Genomic DNA, 20,426 nt, shown 5'->3' on the forward strand with positions numbered 1-20,426 from the left:
CTTCCTCCTGTTTTGAACTGTATTGTAACTGTATTGTCTTCCCTCACATTGTAAAGTGCTGCGCAAACTGTTGGCGCTATATAAATCCTGTATAATAATAATATTGTTTATTGAATAAAGTCACTCTTACATTTAAGCAAGGAAAAGCCGGCCGGATCTGGAGACGCAATGGTACTTCCAGTTTGCATTACAAATTCATTCCAATAGCCGGATGTGACGTAGGGGCGTACCTCGGGATCCAACGTGTTTCGTCAGCAACGTCTGACGTCATCAGGGATTAGGTGATTTACCTTTATGCCATATGTTTATGAGCACTACTAGTGTCGAATTTATTTATATTTTTATTTATTTATTTATTTAATTCATTTATTCATTGATATATTTAATTAATTTATTCATTGGTATACATTTATATACAATATTTGGGGAAGTATTCTTATACACCAGCACTTGAGAGCTGTCTTCATACCCTTTTGCACTTTATCCAACTTTTTTTGTCTGGACTAGCAGCTCATATTTATTTATTTATTTTACAACATTGATTGACACATTTATATCCCCACATACCTAGTGATCATAGTGATATCCTAGGCGTGGCCACCTGAGTGTACATCACTCATTTTCTTCTATTATCAGTTAAGTGTATGTCGGACCAAAACATTTTCCTTAATTTTGGATAGATTGGGAAAAGGTAGGAATCTCTATCTGGAGCTATGTTAGAAAGGTTTTGCTTCACTTCTGTTATGCTGACAGCAATTAACAGACAGGGAGTGAGGGAAACTCTCCAACAGCAACACAGACAGAAAAAAAAAGGATTTTCTTTAGTAGAGTAGGGTTAGACTAGAAACCTTGTGAGACTTTTAGTTCTGTTGCTGTCCCTTTTGCAGATTTTCCCTCTTATCAGTGAAATTGTTGTCGGCAGGACAGGAAGTAAGGGTAAATCTCTCTTATAGAGTACTGAATAGCAATAAAAACCCAACTGGAGCTCTAACCCTTCTCCATTCTATCCAAAATGTGGAATTCATGAGATTGATTTACTAAAGGAAAATATACTGTGCACTAGAAGTGCAATGCAAGTGCAAATGCTCTAGATCTGAGGGGAAGCTCTGCTGATTTCTATCATACAATCATGTGCAAGCAAAAATGTAGTTTTTTTATTTTCCTTGCATGTTCCCCTCAGAACTAGAGCAACTGCACTTGTGGGTGCACTTTCAGTGCACAGACTATTTACCTTTAGTAAATCAACCCCAATGGCTTGATATACACTTTATGCTTTCCTGAAAGTTCACCCACATGTTGACTTCTAACTTCAGTTTTGGACCAATGACTTCTCCAGCCATTACAAAACCAGAGTGACTTTACGCTCTTTCATTAAGTAGATTAAAAAATAACCAGAAAATTAAACTGCAAAAAAAGAAGAATAGAAGAGAAGGGAGAGGAGAGGAGAGGAGAGGAGAGAAGAGAAGGAGAGGAAGGGAGGGAATGAAGGGAACAGGAGAGGAGGGGAGAGGAGGGGAGGGAAGGGAAGGGAAGGGAAGAGAAGGGAAGGAGAGGAAGGGAGGGAATGAAGGGAACAGGAAGGGAAGGGAAGGGAAGGGAAGGGAAGGGAAGAGAAGAGAAGAGAAGAGAAGAGAAGAGAAGAGAAGAGAAGAGAAGAGAAGAGAAGAGAAGAGAAGAGAAGAGAAGAGAAGAGAAGAGAAGAGAAGAGGAGAAGAGAAGAGAAGAAGGGAGGGAATGAAGGGAACGGGAGAGGAGAGGAGGGGATGGAAGGGAAGGGAAGGGAAGGGAAGTGAAGGGAAGGGAAGGGAAGGGAAGTGAAGAGAAGAGAAGAGAAGAGAAGAGAAGAGAAGAGAAGAGAAGAGAAGAGAAGAGAAGAGAAGAGAAGAGAAGAGAAGAGAAGAGAAGAGAAGAGAAGAGAAGAGAAGAGAAGAGAAGAGAAGAGAAGAGAATAAAGGAGAGGAAGGGAAGGGAAGGGAAGAGAAGAGAACAGAACAGAAGAGGGGGGAGGAGGGGAGGAGAGGGGAGGAGAGAGGAGAGGGAAGGAGAGAGGAGAGATGAGGGTAGGAGAGAAGGTAAGGGAAGGGAAGGGAAAAAAAAACAACAAATAATAGCTTCTTCAAAAACACCTACGAGTCACAAAAAGAAATAAAAAAAGTCAATTTTATTTCAAAGTTTGCTTCGTATATTGAAGCACATATTAAAGCAACAGTACGATGTTCATAAAATATAAGTGTGATGCCATAACATGTCAGAATACTGATATTTTCGTATGTATACTAAAATAAGAATTTTAAAATTGTACAAATAGATACATTAAAAATGACATAGAAATAGGGTGCGATTCTGGCACGTATTAGTTTTAAGACGGGATTATAAGCAAAAAAGATTTACAAGAATCAGCAGTAACAAGTCTGATGCTCAAGAGACATTATAATTGTACATTTTACTGTACATACATAATATGAGTTGAAGCTGGCTGAATATTATAGTGTATTTTTTTGTCATTTTTGTATATTTTTTTTTTTCAAGTTTAAAAATGCACTACATATAAAGTGTCCATAGTTTAAGGCGACGTTACAGCTCAAAACTGTTATCCTTTCTAACTTTTTGTGGAAGCTTTGTTGGACATAGATCTGGATGGTTATGTTACATACTGTAAAAAAAACTCCCCTTTAGATCAAGTGTTTTCCTGCTTTTCTCGGTCCCATCTCAGTTTGATAAGTGGTTTAGTCCCAGATAACTGACAACTGCAACACAGGCTGTAGGGTTTTCACAGTATCTACCACCACTAAAGTCCTTTTTTATGAAGGAATTCTGCCTTGTAAACCTTTTAAGGTCAAATAGGCCTCTTTTATTTTATCTTTCCTTTAAAAAAAAATACCTGTTAATGATTTTTTTCTGCTTTTTCTTTTTGAGAATGTAACACAGTTCTTAAGGCCAAGATTAGTACATTATCGTTAAGAATCATCTTCGTAAGTGTCTTTGGAGCCATATAAGTCTGCTAGTTTCTTAAATCGAGGTCCCCAATTTTGTAGATAATCATAGTCCAGGTCCGAATCTGTCGAGGCGGATTCTAAAGAGCTGAGAGAGCCCGCCACGGATCCTCTCCCTTCGTATCCATAGATTTGGATAGAATCATAAGGAGGTGCAGTTGGATCATTGTCAGCTTCGTGTATTCTTGTGTTGATGAAATCATCAACGTCAACACTGTTTGGAGCCGGTCTTATTCCAAGATCCCGTGGTGCGTACTGGTACTCGGGCTTGATGTCTTTTCGTGGAATAAACCCATTAATTCCATCAGGATTTTGCAAAGTGGCGATGTCGAAAGCTTCAGTGTCTTCCTCTCCTCCACCCTCATCGTCATAAGTTATTATGTTCTCACGGATGTCTTCCTCCTCAAAAACAATTAGAGGTTCCTTCTTTTCTCTCCGTAATGCAACAAATAACACCACAATCACTGCAGCAGAAAAAAAGAATAATCATTAGCATTTTTGTAACTCTTTGGAGACAACATGGGCAGGCAGTCAATTAAAAATTTAAATAGAAATTATTAGTAAAAAAAAATAAAAAATAAAAAAATAAACAATCAAGGGGTAAATTAATCTAATGCATATATTATGGAAATTATGTGTTGCTATCCCTAAAATCCTTGAAATCACAATTCAGCTAATAGTTAAGGTAAATGTAAACCCAGTTTTGTCATAAAAGAGAAGCCTGTAAAACTTCTTTTGAACTTTCACACAATAATAGCACATTGTTAGAAAACACACAATAACCCCTTTTTAAAACTTTATCGGTCATGCGACCACCTTTTTTTTGTAACCCGGGTCAGGGTACAACCAAAAGCCAATTAAAACTTCCAGTGATGTTACTACCCAGTCCCAGAAGCTCTTTCTGCAATTGTCCACTGCTGTAAGTGGAGGATGGAGGATGATTAACACCCCTGTTCCCACCTTCCAGTCTTCTCTAAAAACTAGAGGAAAGATTTATGTAATTTATTTATTTATTTATTTTTACTAGTAATGGCAGCAGTCAGTGATTTTTAGCGGGACTGCGACATTTTGGACACCTAACTTACATTTTTGACACTTTTGGGGGGGGACCAGTGACATTACTACAGTAATCAATGCTAAAAATATGCACTGTTACTATACTAATGACGCTGGTAGGGAAGGGGTTAACACCAGGGGCAATCAAAGGGTTAAATGTGTCCCTCGGGGGTGCTTTCCAACAGTGGGGAGAATGGGCTTGCTGGATGAACACAAAAAGACCTGTGTTCCTAAATAAGAGGAACACAGGATCCCTGTGTTCATAACTGACAGAACAGCGATCTGCCGCGTTTACAACGGCAGACCACCGTTCTGTGTTCACGGGGAGCGATCGCGGGTGCCCGGTGGCAATCGCGGCCACTGGACCCACTGATCGACTTCCTCTGTGGTAAATGGGCGCACCTCTGGCGGCACACGGGCGCCTCCGCTGGCGGTCCCGTGAGGTGACATACAGTTACGTCATATCGCGGGACAGAGCGGCCCCGCCACAGGAAAACTGCAGTCTTTAACTGGTTAAAAAAGATTTTATAGATTAATTGATATCATTTTTTAAATGCTTTAAAAATAGAAAAGGAAAACAAAGCACAATTAACTGGGTAGGCGGTAGTGTTTGATTTTCCTTTTAAGAATGAAAGTTAGTCTAAGCAAGATCTCAAGATTACCATATCCCATTTCATCCAAAATAGTGCATTCGATCTAGTCTATGCATTCGTTCTCCTACCATCATGATCCTTTGCTGGAGCATGATGGTAGGGGGCAGACTATTTTACTGGTGCTGTGGCTGCTTTACAGCTAAATGAAGGATAGAGCGTGATCACATACTGTTCTACAGCACTTGGAATGTGTTACAGAAGAATTTCAATTGGGATTTAAACAAAACAAACTCTGGCAAACACAGAACAAAGAAAGAAATGTCTGGATTGACGTTGACCTGTGTATCCCAAGGGAGTTGCATTACTAAAGGCAATGAGGCTATTCGCTTAGAAAGAGAAGTAGTATTTTCCTGAGAGCTTAATATGGTGAAATTTCACCTTGCAAACAATGGTTGAGAAAATTAAAAAACAGCATTTTTGCTTACACATGATAGGATGATGGAAGTCAACAGAGTTCACTGAGCTCTTGGTAAAAGTCCCCATGCAAAATGCAACTTCCCTTGCAAAGTCAACGGCCTTCTTGCCTTTAGTAAAGCCACCCTAAGATCTCCACACTCCAGCTAACAATATGGGCAACTGTATAAAGCTTTACTTACAAGCCCAGTCATTATAATTATAAGATATTAACAATAAAAAGCATAATATCTGCGCTCAGAACAAAAATTATATCAACCTAAAAACAAAGACAGCCAGCACAAAATGGCAAGATTACACACCATATGTAACATATAAAGATAAAAGGGGCAGTGCCAATGCAAATATAGAAAAAGATGTTCATAGTCCAATTAAAAGTCCATAGTAAAAGAAGTAGAGAGATGAAACTTCTCCAAACACCCGTGGACAAGATGAAGAATACTAATGTCAAAACACCATGTGAGAGTAAGATGGACTCTTTCCGGATGGTGTTGACCTTCAAATGATAGAGAGGTCAATACCAGTGAAAATCCTGTATGTAAATAGGTTCCTGAAATGGATATGGTGGATCCAGTTCATTCAATGGAAAGCAATGGCTCAAGCTCGCTCACATCCAGGAACAGACAATACAAAAGCACCATCTTCACAACTTCAACTACAACAATAACAACTGAAGAGAGAACGTGGGAACAACTGGCCATTCGTTCCCGCATTCTCTCTTCAGTTGTTATCGATTTAGTTGAAGTTGTGATGAATGCGGAAACAACTAGCCAGTTGTTCCCACGTTCTCTCTTTAGTTGTTATCGTTGTAGTTGAAGTTGTGACAATGGTGCTTTGGTATTGTGTGTTCCTGGATGTGAGCGAGCTTGAGCCATTGCTTTCCATTGAATGAACTGGATCCACCATATCCATTTCCGGAACCTATTTACATACTGGATTTTCACTGGCATTGCCCTCTCTATCATTTGAGGGTCAACACCAGCTGGTAAGAGTCCATCTTACTCTCACGTGGTGTTTTGACATTAGTATTCTTCATCTTGTCCATGGGTGTTTGGAGAAGTTTCATCTCTCTACTTCTGTTATTATGGACTTTTAATTGGACTATGACCAACTTTTTCTATATTTGCATTGGCGCTGCCCCTTTTACCTTTATAAATTATAAGACATTGTTTATAACATTTGGTTGCTAAAATTGGTAAAAAAGACATGCAACCCACCTAATAAAATGACAATACAGGCCAGAATGGCTATCAATGCTCCTGTACTGAGCCCTGCGTTCAGTGATAGGGGTTCATCATTACAAGAAATGACACTCTCGTCACTGTTACAGCTGCAGATCCGGATGGTGAGGGTATTGGTACTGCTCATTGGTGGAATTCCTCCATCACTTATCACAATAGGAAGCAAATGCATTTTCTGTTTCTGACGGCTGAAAGAGACTCGTCCAATGTGCAGCGATGCTGTGTTATCTGTAACAGAATACAAGGGATGGCATTCGTTTTAAGAATACAAGGATTAGAATTTCCATCAGCAGTTCCTGGTTGTCTGGATAATTTGAAGTAGAATCATATTAGAGTATTAATCTGGCCATTCACATTAAATGTTAGACATTTGACAGCTAAATATGTTTTTATTGTTTCCAGATCAAGGCATGGCCATGTACATACAAGACAAGCATGCACAGAACAATGGTAATTGGCTAGAAGAATTCAACCAAAAATGTTTATCTATTGGTACTGTATTATGGAGGTTTCCATATGTCTTTGGGGATCTTTAGAGCCAAGGTTCCAAAATGCAGTTAGCTTTTTAGAATGAAAAAAAAAATAAAACAGGATAATATAGGCCACCACTGTCTACTCATCTTACTGTATGGGTTCAAATTTTATTGAACGTGATATGATACTGTGCTTGTTTTAAATGGCAAATCATTTTGAAAAAGTAGCAAATCTTTTTGAAAAAGTAGCTTTTTTTAATGGAGAAAAATGCATGATTATTGCTGTGACCAAGTAAGTCCCATTGAGGTTAATTTTGTGTATTTTTAGTATTGCAAAGGGTGTAGTACCTGTAGTCATCAATCCACTTGGTATATGCTTTGGGATATTGCAAAGTGCAAAATCCCTCTCTATATACAGTGTCATAAAGAGTGAATCTTTGCATAAAATAAACTTTGAAATATTAAGATACTAAGCTATTGCACGAGTATCAGTACTCGTGCAAAAGCACCGATACCTGAAACCAATATTTTCAGGCTTGGTTCTTTCAGCTGTCAGAGGGATTCCACTGACAGCTGAAATGTAAAAAAAAAAGAAGAAAAAGCCAGCAATTATCCGTTGTTAAGGAGAGGGGCCGTTGCGACCTTAACGACCCATGACTTTTTCAGCTGTCGGTGGGTTCTTCTGTTGACAGCTGAAGTGTTAAAAAAGCCCGACAATTTGAGCTGTCAAAAAAAAAAAAGCAGCTGGGCAATGTTTATCAACAACACTGTTCAGCAGCTGAAACACTAAGATACAAATAAACATTGTTTCTTTTTGTATTTTTTTTCATCTACAGATCAAAGGGATAAACTTCAATCTTCAGATGAAGTCCATTTAAAGTGACCAGTCAGGTAAAAAAAAAAAAAAAAAGTTTGTGTTTTTTTTTATTAAACGGTTCTCTGTTTAACCCCTTGTTAGCCCTTAATTTACTCAAATCACCCTTAATTCACTCCCTATTCTCTTAAATAATTATTCTTTTACTGCTGATTTTTTTTCACTTCTATTTTATAAACTTTTAATATTTAAAACTTTTTTTGCTTTGCTTTGTTCTTTAATATTTTTACAGCTTTAACATATATTTACACATTTCATATTAAAAAAAAAAACAAAATTGTTTTTTTTTATTAAACGGTTCTCTGTTTAACCCCTTATTAACCCATAATTTACTTGAATCACCCTTAATTCACTTCCTATTCTCCTCCATTTAGTTATTATTTTACTGCTGACTTTTTTTTTGTTCACTTATATTTTTATAAACTTTTAATATTTAAAACTTTATTTGGTTTGCTTTGTTTGCTAATATGTTTACATCTTTAACAAATATTTACATGTTTCACATTAAAAAAAAAGTGCAAAAATAAAAAAATATATATTTTATTTCATTTGTAAATAACTTTTCAATGCTTTGTACCATTGCTGATAGGTGAAGTGTAAACAAAACAGTTGGGGTAGGTATTGGTAATTTGCATCGGCGAGTACTTAAAAAAAATGATCAGTATTCATACTCGTTGTAAAAAAAATGGTATCGGTGCATCCCTAGTCTGAAAGCCTCTTTTATCAATCTACAAACCTAGGTTGTCTGTTAAAAAAAAAATCACTAAAACACAGTATATCATTATATAAAATGCTGCTAAAAATGAAGACGTTTTCTGTAGGCTAATAATATTTTAATCCTATTCCCGCATGCAGACAAAACCACAATGCACAGAGTACGAGTTTTTACATTGTGATCCACTTGATTTGTATAACAGAGACAACCTGCTGCACCGTTCCCTCTAATCTCATACATTTTGATAGCATGTGATTTTCTTCGATAGAACAACTGCCATGTTTAAAGGACTATTGATGTACTTGTGAATAACTGCTTGCCTAAAGAATGCGCCGTACAAAAGAATTTCATCGGAGACTTAAAAAAAAAAAACTAATCGATTTGGAAGACTAAATAATTTGACGTTTATTTGCATTGCATGATGGAAACTATAACTCCACGTGAAAGTGATCCGACCTTTTACACAGCACGCTGTCGTCAATTACATTCCCTGATTTTTCAATGCAAAATAGGGTTTTCTGATGTAATACTTGAGGGGCATGAGAGGCCAGTGAATAAAATGTAGGCTGTGATTTTAAAATCTTTTTATTTCTTTGTTACATCCTATGCAATTACCTCTAAAAAAGAAAAAAAAGAACCCTACTAAAGGGAAATAAAGGAAATATATTCACTTTAAGGGTCAACAACATACTAACATGTCAGAGTTTTTAACCTGTCTTCAGCATTAATAGAGAACTGTTAAAAAGATTGTTATATACTTTCCTATAGAGAAATTCTAGATCTTGAGTTGAACACATTCATGAAAAAGAATGAAAAATGGATGGAGTAAAGTTTATCTCTAGGCCACACATTGGGATGGATTTACTAAAGGAAAATAGATTGTGCACTCTGCACGTGCAGTTGCCCTCATTCTTCCCATAGCTTAGTAAATGTAATAAAGATCTGCTGATTTCCATCACCCAATCATGTGCAAGCAAAAAATTTTTATTTTTTTAATCTTCCTTGCACTTAATTGGGTATTTTTTACAAAGTGGAACTTAACCACAGTTACATTTACTAAGGAAAATGAGTGCAACTGCACTTGCAAGGTGCACAATCTATTTGCCTTTAATAAATCAACCCCACAGTATTGCAGCTCTGTATTCATTAATTCATCATTAAAGCGGAGTTGCACCCAAAAGTGGAACTTCCACTCTTTTGTTTCCTCCCCCCTCCGGTGCCACATTTGACACCTTTCAGGGGGGAGGGGGGAACGGGTACCTGTTTTTGACAAGTACCCTTCCCCACTTCCGGGATACGGCGCCGCTGCGTCGTACCTCGGAAGTTCGGCCCCCTCCACCTCCGCCGAGCCAATAGGAATGCGCAGCGTGCTTTGCGCATGCGCAGTAGGGTCCCGCCCGTGAAGCCGCAAGGCTTCACTGCCGGGTTCCCTTACCGGCAATGTTGGGGGCAGCACGATGGAAACATTGGCTGCGGTGCCGACATCGCTGGACTCCAGGACAAGTAAGTGTCCTAATATTAAATGTCAGAAGCTACAGTGTGTGTAGCTGCTGACTTTTAATTTTTGGAGGGGGTGGAGGGGGAGGCGGAACTCCGCTTTAATGAATAGAGTTCATACAGTGAGAGGGAGAAGCAGCACAAAGAGGTTTATTTACTAAAGGTAAATCCACTATGCACTAGAAGTGCACTTGGAAGTGCAGTCGCTGTAGATCTGAGGGGAAGATCTGAAATGAGGGGAAGCTCTGCTGATTTCTATCGTCCAATCATGTGCAAGCAAAAATGCTGGTTTTTATTTTTCCTTGCATGTTCCCTCTCAGAACTAGAGCAACTGCACTCGTGGGTGCACTTTCAGTGCACAGACTATTTACCTTTAGTAAATCAACCCCAATGGCTTAATATACACTTTATGCTTGCCTGAAAGTTCACACACATGTTGAGTTCTTACTTCAGATCTACAGTGACTGCACTTCCAAGTGCCCTTGTAGTGAACAGTGGATTTGCCTGTAGTAAATAAACCCCAATGAGTCAATCAGTTAGGGTGCAGTGGCCATGTGCTATAAAGGAGCAATGTGTATGGAATGGAACAGCAGAGTGACAAAGAGATGAACTCTGAGCTGCTTCTCCTTTCACTGTCCAGTCACCCTTCCTTGCTCACTCCTGGAGTGGACTATGGACTATTTGTAGTGAGCATTGAGCAGCACACATGGCCAAGACTAATGTGCACTGCTCACGGAAGTAACGTCGGAGTCCCAGAATGCCCTGCACCAGCCCTGCTCGTCACTTCCGGTGCAGGCGCGTCATCCCTGCAAAGCCTCTGGGCATGCCCAGAAGCTGTTTAGCAGGGAATGACGCGACTGCATTGGAAGTGAAGAGCAGGGCTGGTGCAGGCGCATTAATTCCTGGGAGCGCTCGGCTCCCAGAAGTCAATCCAAGCAAGAAGACACGGTGCGTGCCACAGACGCAGAGGGAGGAAGTGGAAGGAAGGTAAGTATATTTTCTTCAAAAACAAGGTAAGTAAAGCAAAAAAAAAAAAATCGTGATTATCCAATTCTTTTTCAGGTTACTTAGAGCAAGCAGATGTCAAATTTTCGTTTTGAGGCCGGAACTCCGCTTTTAAGGAACAGATTAAAGCCAGGTCTTTTCATATGTGGAAGCCATGTGAAAAGCCCTAAGTCATACTGTAACTTGGAGCTTGGTTAGGACCAAAGACTTTCTTCCCACCCCATGTGACAGCTCTGTGTCCCAGAGCATTGTCAGGTGGGACAAAGGGGACAAAGGGGACTGAGTCACATGCTACTCATATCTGAAAGTACTGGCTGTTTCTCTTCTCTCCCACTGTGGGAAATCAAATGTAAGCTGGTGGAGACATTAGAGTAAACCAGTTGCTGTGCCCGGCATGGGCAAATTATAGGTTCATGCTTCCATAATATTATGACCCCTCAACTTTACTTATTGGTACTTGAATGAGCATCACGTGGGGATGGAAGCATATTTCGTTGTAAAACATTAGCTCATTAATTCAGTTATCATTTGCTAATACAAACCTCTGTGGTCTCTTAAGGTAAAATTTGAATTTGTATGCCCATGCTCTTGTGGAAAGTTGAATGAGAATCGGGCTCCATTGGCCGTGTCGTCTTTATCAATTGCCGTTATTTTTAAAACATTCTAAGAAAAAGCAAGAAAAAATATTATTGATGCTACAATGCAATATTATTGTTGTTATCATTAAACAAAATAAGATGATTAACATAAGCATTTAGGCTAGGTTCATACTAGTGATCGACCAATTTCCTTTTTTTAATGCCGATACCGATATTTTGGTCATCGGATATCGGTATCAGTCTATATTGGCCAATATTTTCGGACATTTAAATACATTTTTTTTTTTTGTTTTACAGGTACTGTTGTGGAGGGATCTGGGGGTCTAAAAGACCCCAAACCCCTCCTCTGCACTTAAAAGCATTCAAAACGCCAAGTTTGGCTGTTTTGAATGCTCGCATTTTATTGAATTTGCCGCAGAGTATGACATGACATCACTTCCGGGTTTTTTACATGGAGACCCGATCAGAGTCGAATGCGGCTTTAAACGGGTCTTCTCTTTGGCAGCCGTGCAGGTAGGATGCCCAGGTCTCCCGGTACAAGCACTTCCCCGAAATATAGGCAATATCGGTGACCTAAGGGGCTGAGTCCGATATATCGGGGAAAGTGCATATCGGCCGATGATCGGTCGATCCCTAGTTCATACTCTTGTAGGTGGGACAGTTTGTAAATCGCACATATTCCAGCCCACACAACCACCAGCAGCCAAAACGCACTGCTCTTTTGCAGAGCACATAGGGCTGCCATTCATTCTTAATGGCACCCCCCACGCATCTGAATGGGCTGCTGTGCCCACGCAAACACGAAACTGTGGCAAATGTATAGGTGTGAACCTAGTGTTGTAAAGTATCTGCAACAAGCACTAACTACTTGTACACATGCCCTTCATATAGCCCTTCATCTGGATGGACTATTGTCTTTATTCAACCTCACCTACTAACTATATATAGGACTGAGATCAGTCCCTGCCTTTAATGGACTATACAGTATAATGTCACTAATACTCTAGCAGGCATGTCAAAACCAGTGGACCAAACTCATATGACCAACTCTTTAAAGAGAGTCAGTCGCCAAACCATTATTTTCCACAACAATCATCTCAAAAGATTGCATGCAAATTTTAATTATTTTAGGAATGTTATTTACCTGTAAAAGCCTCCCTTGTGCAAACCACTAAAATCCCTAAGACTACTATAGGGCTCCGCCATTTTGGATTTGATGTCAGCAGCCTCAAACTCAAAGCTATCACTTACAGTGGAACTTTAGACAGAACATTAAATCCTGCTAGATCACTTCCGGCTGGCCCTTTTTCCAGGTATAGCTATGTACAACATTAAACATAAGTGCCTAAACTGTTTAACCACTTCAGCCCTGAAAGGTTTTACCTCCCTAATGACCAGGCCATTTTTTGCAATACGGCACTGTGTTACTTTAATTGACAATTGCACGGATGCGCAACACTGTACCCAAATAAAATGTATGTCCTTTTTTTTCCCACAAATAGAGCTTTCTTTTGGTGGTATTTGATCACCTCAACAGTTTTTATTTTTTGCACTATAAACAAAAAAAGACCGACAGTTTTGAAAAAAAAAAAAAAACAATAATTTTTACTTTATGCTATAAAACATACCCAATAAAAAATGTAAAAAATCAAATGTATTCATCAATTTAGGCCAATATGTATTCTGCTATATATTTTTGGTAAAAAAAAAATTCCAATAAGTGTATGGTAAATGGTTTGTGCAAAAGTTATAGCGCCTACAAACTATGGGATAGATTTATGGAATTTTTTTTTTTTTTACTAGTGATGGCGGCGATTAGTGATTTTTAACGGGACTCCGACATTGCGGCGGACAAATCTGACACTAAGTGAGACTTTGGGGACCAGTGACACCAATACAGTGATCAGTGCTAAGAAAAATGCACTGTCACTGTACTGACACTGGCAGGGAAAGGGTTAAATGTGATCCTAGGAAGTGTTTTCTAACTGTGTGGGGTGTGGCCTAACTGGAGGAAGACCGAGATCTGTGTTTCTGCTTAGCAGAGACACAAGATCTTCATCGTCTTCTGACAGAACGGCGGTCTGCAGTGTTTACACCGGCAGGCTGCCGTTCTGCCTCTCTTCTGAATGATTGGTGGGTCCCAGTGGATTTCTGGCCTGCCAGACCCACTGATTGGCTCCTGATATGTCCAATCACAGCAGGAGCGGGTCGCCAGCGGCCTCAGACCCAAAATACATGCTGGCGAACAGGTACGTCAGTTCACGCCCGGGAGAGCCGGGATTCGTATTCGGAATTCATATTCGGAATTAGTTTTATGTCTTTTTCAACTTTTCTTTAAATTTACCAATTATTTCGATTTGAAACGTTCGAATCGATAAATTTAGAATCGGTGGAATTGAAAATTTCATATATATATATTTTTTTTTTATTCTAATGAGGCAAAGTGAACAAACAAAAGAAAAATCTTCATCAAATGATTACAATGACTCTTTAAATCCTCTTTGGCTTAACAAAAAGAGCGTTATGGTACTCTAATAACACACAATTAAGAAATATGTTTACATTTCAAATTCAAATGGTATTCAATGTAAAATTTGATTAACATTTCAATTTGAATTTCAGAAATTCGGACGAATTTAATTTCGTTATTCGGAGCATTCGGTAAACTTGGTTTATACTGTAATTTGGGTATTCAGACATATCCGAATCTCCAAATAACAAAATAATTTGTCTGAATATTTATTCTGGATGAAACGATCCGCACATGTCTACTTTAATTCTGTATGCCTAACGTGGGCTCCATTATGTTTACTGAGGGCCACAGCTACTTCCTTCAAAAAAAGATTATGGCACCTTGCAACTTGATATTACAGTACAAATCCACACTTATACTAATTAAACCCAAAGGAAGGGAGTGTTATATATTTCGTGAAGAATTTAGCAGCAAAATGATATCAGGAAATGTAACTTATCAACTAAAAAAACAGCTAAAAAAGAACAAGCTTTCATTTTTATCTAAAAATACCAATATGAAATTCTTGCTCTGGAAACAACCACGTAGCCTGTATGTTCAGAAACTGGAGCATCCAAATTAGTGCAAACACACAGGGATATAGGACTGACTGATGTGAAAAATTAAACTTTGTTGCTTTCTGTTTTAATTTCAGATGGTTCTTAACTCAATGGTCTATCAGCAGTGGTCTCTAAACTGTGGCCCTGGGGCCAGAAGGCATAATTCCTTCCACTGACATCAACGATCAGGTACTATTTCTCTCACTGACACCAATTATTTCTCATCCTAATACCAATGACCCGGGCGTTGTTTACTCCCACAGGGTACAGTCCGGCCCCCCTAAAGTCTGAAGGACAATAAACTGGCCCTTTCTTTAGAAAGTTCGGAGACCCCTGGTCTAATGCATTGTTTCTGTGAGAAGCCATATTATATTATATATGTACTTCAACTTGCATAAATTGCATACTAATTTGCAAATCTACACATAAGGACTCCCTGATGATGAGCAAAAAGAGAGGCCATTCCTCTATATTTCAGGATAAAGTGGATGATTTCTGCAATAAATTCTGCATTTTGAAATAAATAAGCAAATATAAGGTTTTTTTTGGTAGTTTTGGTTGGTGGTAAGTGCGAAATGGACTTTAAATGACTACTTTCAGCTATTCTCGACATGCTTGTCCTCTTGTGCCAAGAAATTACAATTTAAATTACAAATTTACAAAAATAAAGTAAAAAAAAAAAATGAAGCGCCAAAACACAAATAATTAAATGCATTTTAAGTGCCGATTCACACTAGTATGACTTGTCAGGCGACTTGTCAGCCTGACAAGTCGCGGTCCATTGTGTAGTACAGGAACGGTTCTAATAGGAGCGACACAAGTCGCTCCGACATAGAAAAAGGGTCCTGTACTACTTCGGGGCGACCTGGAGCGACTTGCATAGACATTAATTTTATGAAGTCAGTGCAAGCCGCGCCGAAGTCGCGGTGCACGCGACTTCACAGGTCGCCCCCGAAGTCGTGCAGCTGCAGTGTGAACCGACACTAAAACGAATAAAGAAACCACAAATAATTCTACATAAACAAAGTTACCATAAAAAGATCACAAATAAAATAACCACACCCTCTACATAAAGAAAAAGAAGTCGATCACATTGCTATAAAAGCAGCTCAATGAGCGAAATTGAAAATGGTCGCTTGAAGCCACCACACCTGATAGCAGAACTTGGGATGGTGTACTTAGTTTCATATTAATAAGAAACATTATCTTTTTAACCTAATGACAAGGTCTGAAACTAATATTTCTAAGGCTGGCCACAGAAGAGTTGATTGATCACACAGAATAATGGGCAATGAGCCATTGTCCCAACCTCAAACCCATTACAACGCTGTCAAGACCCTTATAGCAAGATTTATTTTTTTTTTTACTCAGTGAGTGTTACATAGTTATATTGTTACATACAGGCATACCCCGCTTTAAGTACACTCACTTTAAGTACACTCGCGAGTAAGGACACAGCTTGTTCAGCTTGGCATGACACTACTCCTGGTTTTTAACATTGGCGTCTATAGGAAATCTTGGTCAGCTTGACATGGCACTGCTCCCAAACCATAAGTGACAGGGATACCAAATTTAGTGAGCACCAAGAGGGGACCCAGGACTACAACATATCCTGCTTGTGGCTGGCCAGCTTGCCTAGGTAATCTACTATGTCATAGTCCTGGATCCCCTTAACATGCTCCCCAAGCTTGGTGTCCTTGTCACATGGCTTGGGAGCAATGCCATGTCAAGCTGACCAAGATTTCCTATAGAGCTAGTGTATTTACATGCATTGAGAAATGAAAAAAGATATTGCTTCACTTTAAGTACATTTTCGTTTTACATACATGCTCTGGTCCCATTGTGTACTTAAAAGTGGGGTATGCCTGTAGTAGGTAAGGTTAAATAAAGACAATAGTCCATCCAGTTCAACCTGTAGGTGTACATGTTTCAATGTCTATAATCATTTCCCATATACCTGTTTCTTTTGTTCTTTAAGATGCAGGTCCAAAAGTCTTTTGAAAATATCAATACTCCCTGCTGACACCACCAATTGTGAAAGAGAGTTTCACATCCCTATCACGATGACAGTGAAAAAACCCCTGCGCAGCCTATGGTTAAACCGCTTTTCCTCCAATCTCATTGTGTGACCACGTGTCTTCTTACAATCCCTGAGACTGAATAGTTTTTTTTTCCAATGTTGGGATCACCATTGAGAATAGATTTTGGTCTTGTAGTCGTTTCTCGTAATTGAAGTCCTACAATCCCCCTATTGATTTTGTTGCCCTTCTTTGGACTCACATTAGCTCCAGCACATCCCTTCTGAGACCTGGTGACCAGAACTGGATGGAATACTCCAAATGTGGCCTAACCAGAGTTTTATAAAGTGGAAGGGTTATAGTTTTATCTCTGGAGTATATACGCTTTTTTATGCATGCTAATATTATGCCGGCTTTGGTAGCTGCAGCTTGATATTGCATGCTATTGCTCAATCTGTCTTCCACTAGGACAACCAGATCTTTCCCTAGCCTTGATTCCGCCAGAGGTTCTCCTCCTGGTGAGTAGTTTGCGTTTAGGTTTTTAGCCCCCAAATGCATTACCATACATTTCTCCACATTAAATCTCATTTGTCATGTAGTTGCCCACTCCATTATTTTGTTCAGGTCTTTCTGTAAAAGTTCTATTTCCTGCTGTGCAGTTATTGCCCTGCTTATTTTTGTGTCATCCAAAGATGAAGTTAGGAGGCCAAATTCCTGTTTCAGTTTTTTTCCAAAGAAAAAGGATCATTAACACTCCCACTTGCACAGAGATTTTACAGGTTAAAAACCAACCAAAACCTAGAGATATCCTAGGGGGGAAAAGAGCTTTGGTGGTTTGAGCTTTTAGGGTGCTAACTTGGACTTCAATATTCACGGTAACTAAATGCATACTATGTTAAAATGAAAATAGTCAGGCTAACCACAGTAATAAGAAAAACGTGTAGCAATGAGCTATTTACATAAAAAATAATTGATCCCTCAATATAAATGAAAAAATACCTTGTTTATTGGTGCATTTTCACAAACAGCTGCCTCATAGGGTTCAGGAAATTCTGGAGCATTGTCATTCCTGTCCAATACCTTTATCGATACAGGTACTCTTCTTGAAAAAGCATTATGGGCTGAAAAAAGAGAAAAGATTGACATTAGTCAAAACTCAAAAGGAAATTGCAAATTACTTCCCAATATTTGACTTGTTGCTCTGTTGTTCCAATTTCCTAAGCCACCAATGCGGAGTAATACCTACAGGCCTCATGTATAAAGTTGGCCATCTAGAAGACACTGTTATTCTCTAACTATGTAGCGCAAGGGCCTGCATAACTGGATGCAGAGTGATTGGAAAGAAAGGCGTGTCCTCCTATTTTATAGTTTTGGTAAATCTAAAGGAGAATGCTCAGAGATTGTACAATCAGATTATATAGTAATTGGCTATTTTTATACACATTTTGTACACTTTTCCCCCGACTTCAATACTATGTCTCCACATAGACTTTTATATGATCGCTTTACTCTGCACACTCTGCCAAATGTATGATCTGTGCAAGTTGAAGGTAAGGTACAAAACAATCAATGGCTGTATATTTAGTGAGTGATAATGACTGCATTGGAAAAGCATGTTATATCAGAGGTGGGTGGGAGCAATCTCCTGGAGGGGGAGGACAGGAGCAGGGTGTGTATTAATCAGGTCAGCTGGTAAAGTATTTCCTTCAAGTGTTTTTTCTGCCCCCCAATACCAAATTTCAGTAAGTGTAATGGAGGAGTTTTCTACAGGAGACTCTGAAGGCTGAGGTAAGTCCTAAAAGACAGAGAAAGCTTTTTCTTCTCTGCAACAGAGGTACATTAAAGTAGAAGACCACTCTAACACTAAAATCCCTGCATCTACAGACATCCACTGTCTTAAGCCCCGTACACACGTACCGATGGTCGGCATACAAATGTTCCTCTTTTCTCCCCGGGATGTCGGTGTCTGTTGAAAAGTGCAAAGACAGCACAAGGACAGCACAAGAATTTTGTCTGCAGACTTCAGCTGACTGCAGAAGTGATGTCATGTAATGGTTAACTTTCCCTGTGTTTTTAATTTTCTGAGCATGCCCAGTCTTGCAAATCTGCGGTCTGTCGGCCGAATTCTGTACTGACAGGCGAACAATCGTCCGTTCTGGTGTCCGCAGACAAAAATTTTCATGTTTGCAAGAAAGACTTTTGTCCGCGGATTGTGCGCAGACATCTGTCGGAGGCACCATACTAACACGCGTACAATCGGCAGATCTTTCGTCCGCCGACGTTTGTATGCCGACGATCGGTACGTGTGTACGGGCCTTAACACTAACCTATCTAGTCCCATAAAGAACAAATCAGTATACTTACCTTTTTTGAAGCTGATCCAACCCAATCCCACGTTGAGCTGCCAGACGTGACTTCTCTGTTTAGGCAAGTGCAGAGGACACATCCAACAATGGAAGCCCCATAGTAAGTCTATGGGTGACGTCACTCCCCATTCATTTCACAGTTGTCATTCAAAAAAGGTATGTATACCTTTTTCTTCTTTACAGGGCTAGATAGGTTAGTGTTAGATCGTGGATGTCTATAAATACAGGGATTTTAGTTTTAAAGTGGAATTACGCTTTAATTGTATATTGGTAATTAGGAAAGCTGGAATTTAGAAAAAAAATTATGTATGTATGTCTGATAAAAAAGGCACAGGATGAGAAGCCTATTTTAGGGACGGATACCCCCTTTTGTGGGGATATTCCAGGAGCCAAAGAACTGATGACTCAGACAGGATATGACCATGGTTTGTTTTTGTCACTGTACTGGTATCTTGGTAGTAGAGAAGGTTTTATTTTTCCTAGAATATTCATTTAAAGGAGTTGTAAAGTCAGGAAGGTTTTTTTTATCTTAATGCATTCTATGCATTAAGTAAAAAAGGCTTCTGTGTGTAACATCCCCCCAGCACCCCCTAATACTTACCTGTGCCCCCTCAATATCCAGTGATGTCCCCGAGTTCTTCGGCTTTCCTGGAACTCTCCCTCCTAATTGGCTGAGATACAGCCGCGGCGCCATTGGCTTACTGACTTTGATTGACAGCCGCGGGAGCCAATCAGGAGAAAGAGGGGGCAGGGCCTAACACCAGCTCTGTGTCTAAATGGACACACAGAGCTGCAGCTCGGCTTGGGTGCCCCCATAGCAAGCTGCTTGCTGTGGGGGCACTTGATAGGGGGGAGGGGCCCGGAGCAGGAATGGAGGACCCAAGAAGAGGAGAATCCAGGCTGCTCTGTGCAAAACTATTGCACAGAGGAGGTAAGTATAACATGTTTGTTATTTAAAAAAAAAAAACTAGACTTTACAATCACTTTAATAGAAGAGTTGGATTAAGCTTTTGTGATTCCATCAAGGTTCCTAAAGTGGTAACCTGTATTTCAAAAGTGACTGTAGGAAATATTAGAGCCTATAAGGCATTAACAGTAAAATCAGACTCCTATTGGAATTAGAACAATGGTCTATAATATGTGCACCATGGAACAGGGGTAGCTGTGATTCACAGATGTCCAAGTGGCAGACAGTAATTGTACAACCGGCATGTGGGAAACGGACCTCTGCCCCATCTTTACTTGGCTACGTGTACAAATTCTCTGACCTCCTATTCCTATGCCTCTGCAGTCTACTGACCTACTGCATCTCAAACATGTTGTTGTAGAGTTCTATTACCAGCTTATAAAATAAATGATTGTTTGTATTCATTTTTGAAATGTTTTGTTGTATCACCTTTGCCTTTTCAGTTCTTTTCAGTGTTTTTCATAAAAGAAAGCTTACACTTTA

The 20,426-nt window shown here is 39.4% G+C and overlaps 1 protein-coding gene across 1 annotated transcript in view; it reads right to left on the reverse strand.

Annotated features, from left to right (window-relative positions):
• Positions 1 to 2,190: 2,190 nt before the first annotated feature.
• CDH11 (cadherin 11) overlaps positions 2,191 to 20,426 on the reverse strand; it is a 218,964-nt gene continuing 200,728 nt past the window's right edge. Inside the window, exons 9-12 of the mRNA XM_082270380.1 lie at positions 17,610 to 17,731; positions 11,464 to 11,584; positions 6,334 to 6,585; positions 2,191 to 3,457 (exon numbers count right to left, since the gene is read on the reverse strand). Coding sequence (XP_082126506.1) covers positions 2,958 to 3,457; positions 6,334 to 6,585; positions 11,464 to 11,584; positions 17,610 to 17,731 — 995 coding nt within the window. The 3' untranslated portion in view covers positions 2,191 to 2,957. The remainder of the gene's footprint in view (positions 3,458 to 6,333; positions 6,586 to 11,463; positions 11,585 to 17,609; positions 17,732 to 20,426) is intronic.

The sequence above is a fragment of the Pelophylax lessonae genome (assembly GCF_965119305.1).
Source record: "Pelophylax lessonae genome assembly, chromosome: 10".
NCBI classification, from domain to species: domain Eukaryota; kingdom Metazoa; phylum Chordata; class Amphibia; order Anura; family Ranidae; genus Pelophylax; species Pelophylax lessonae.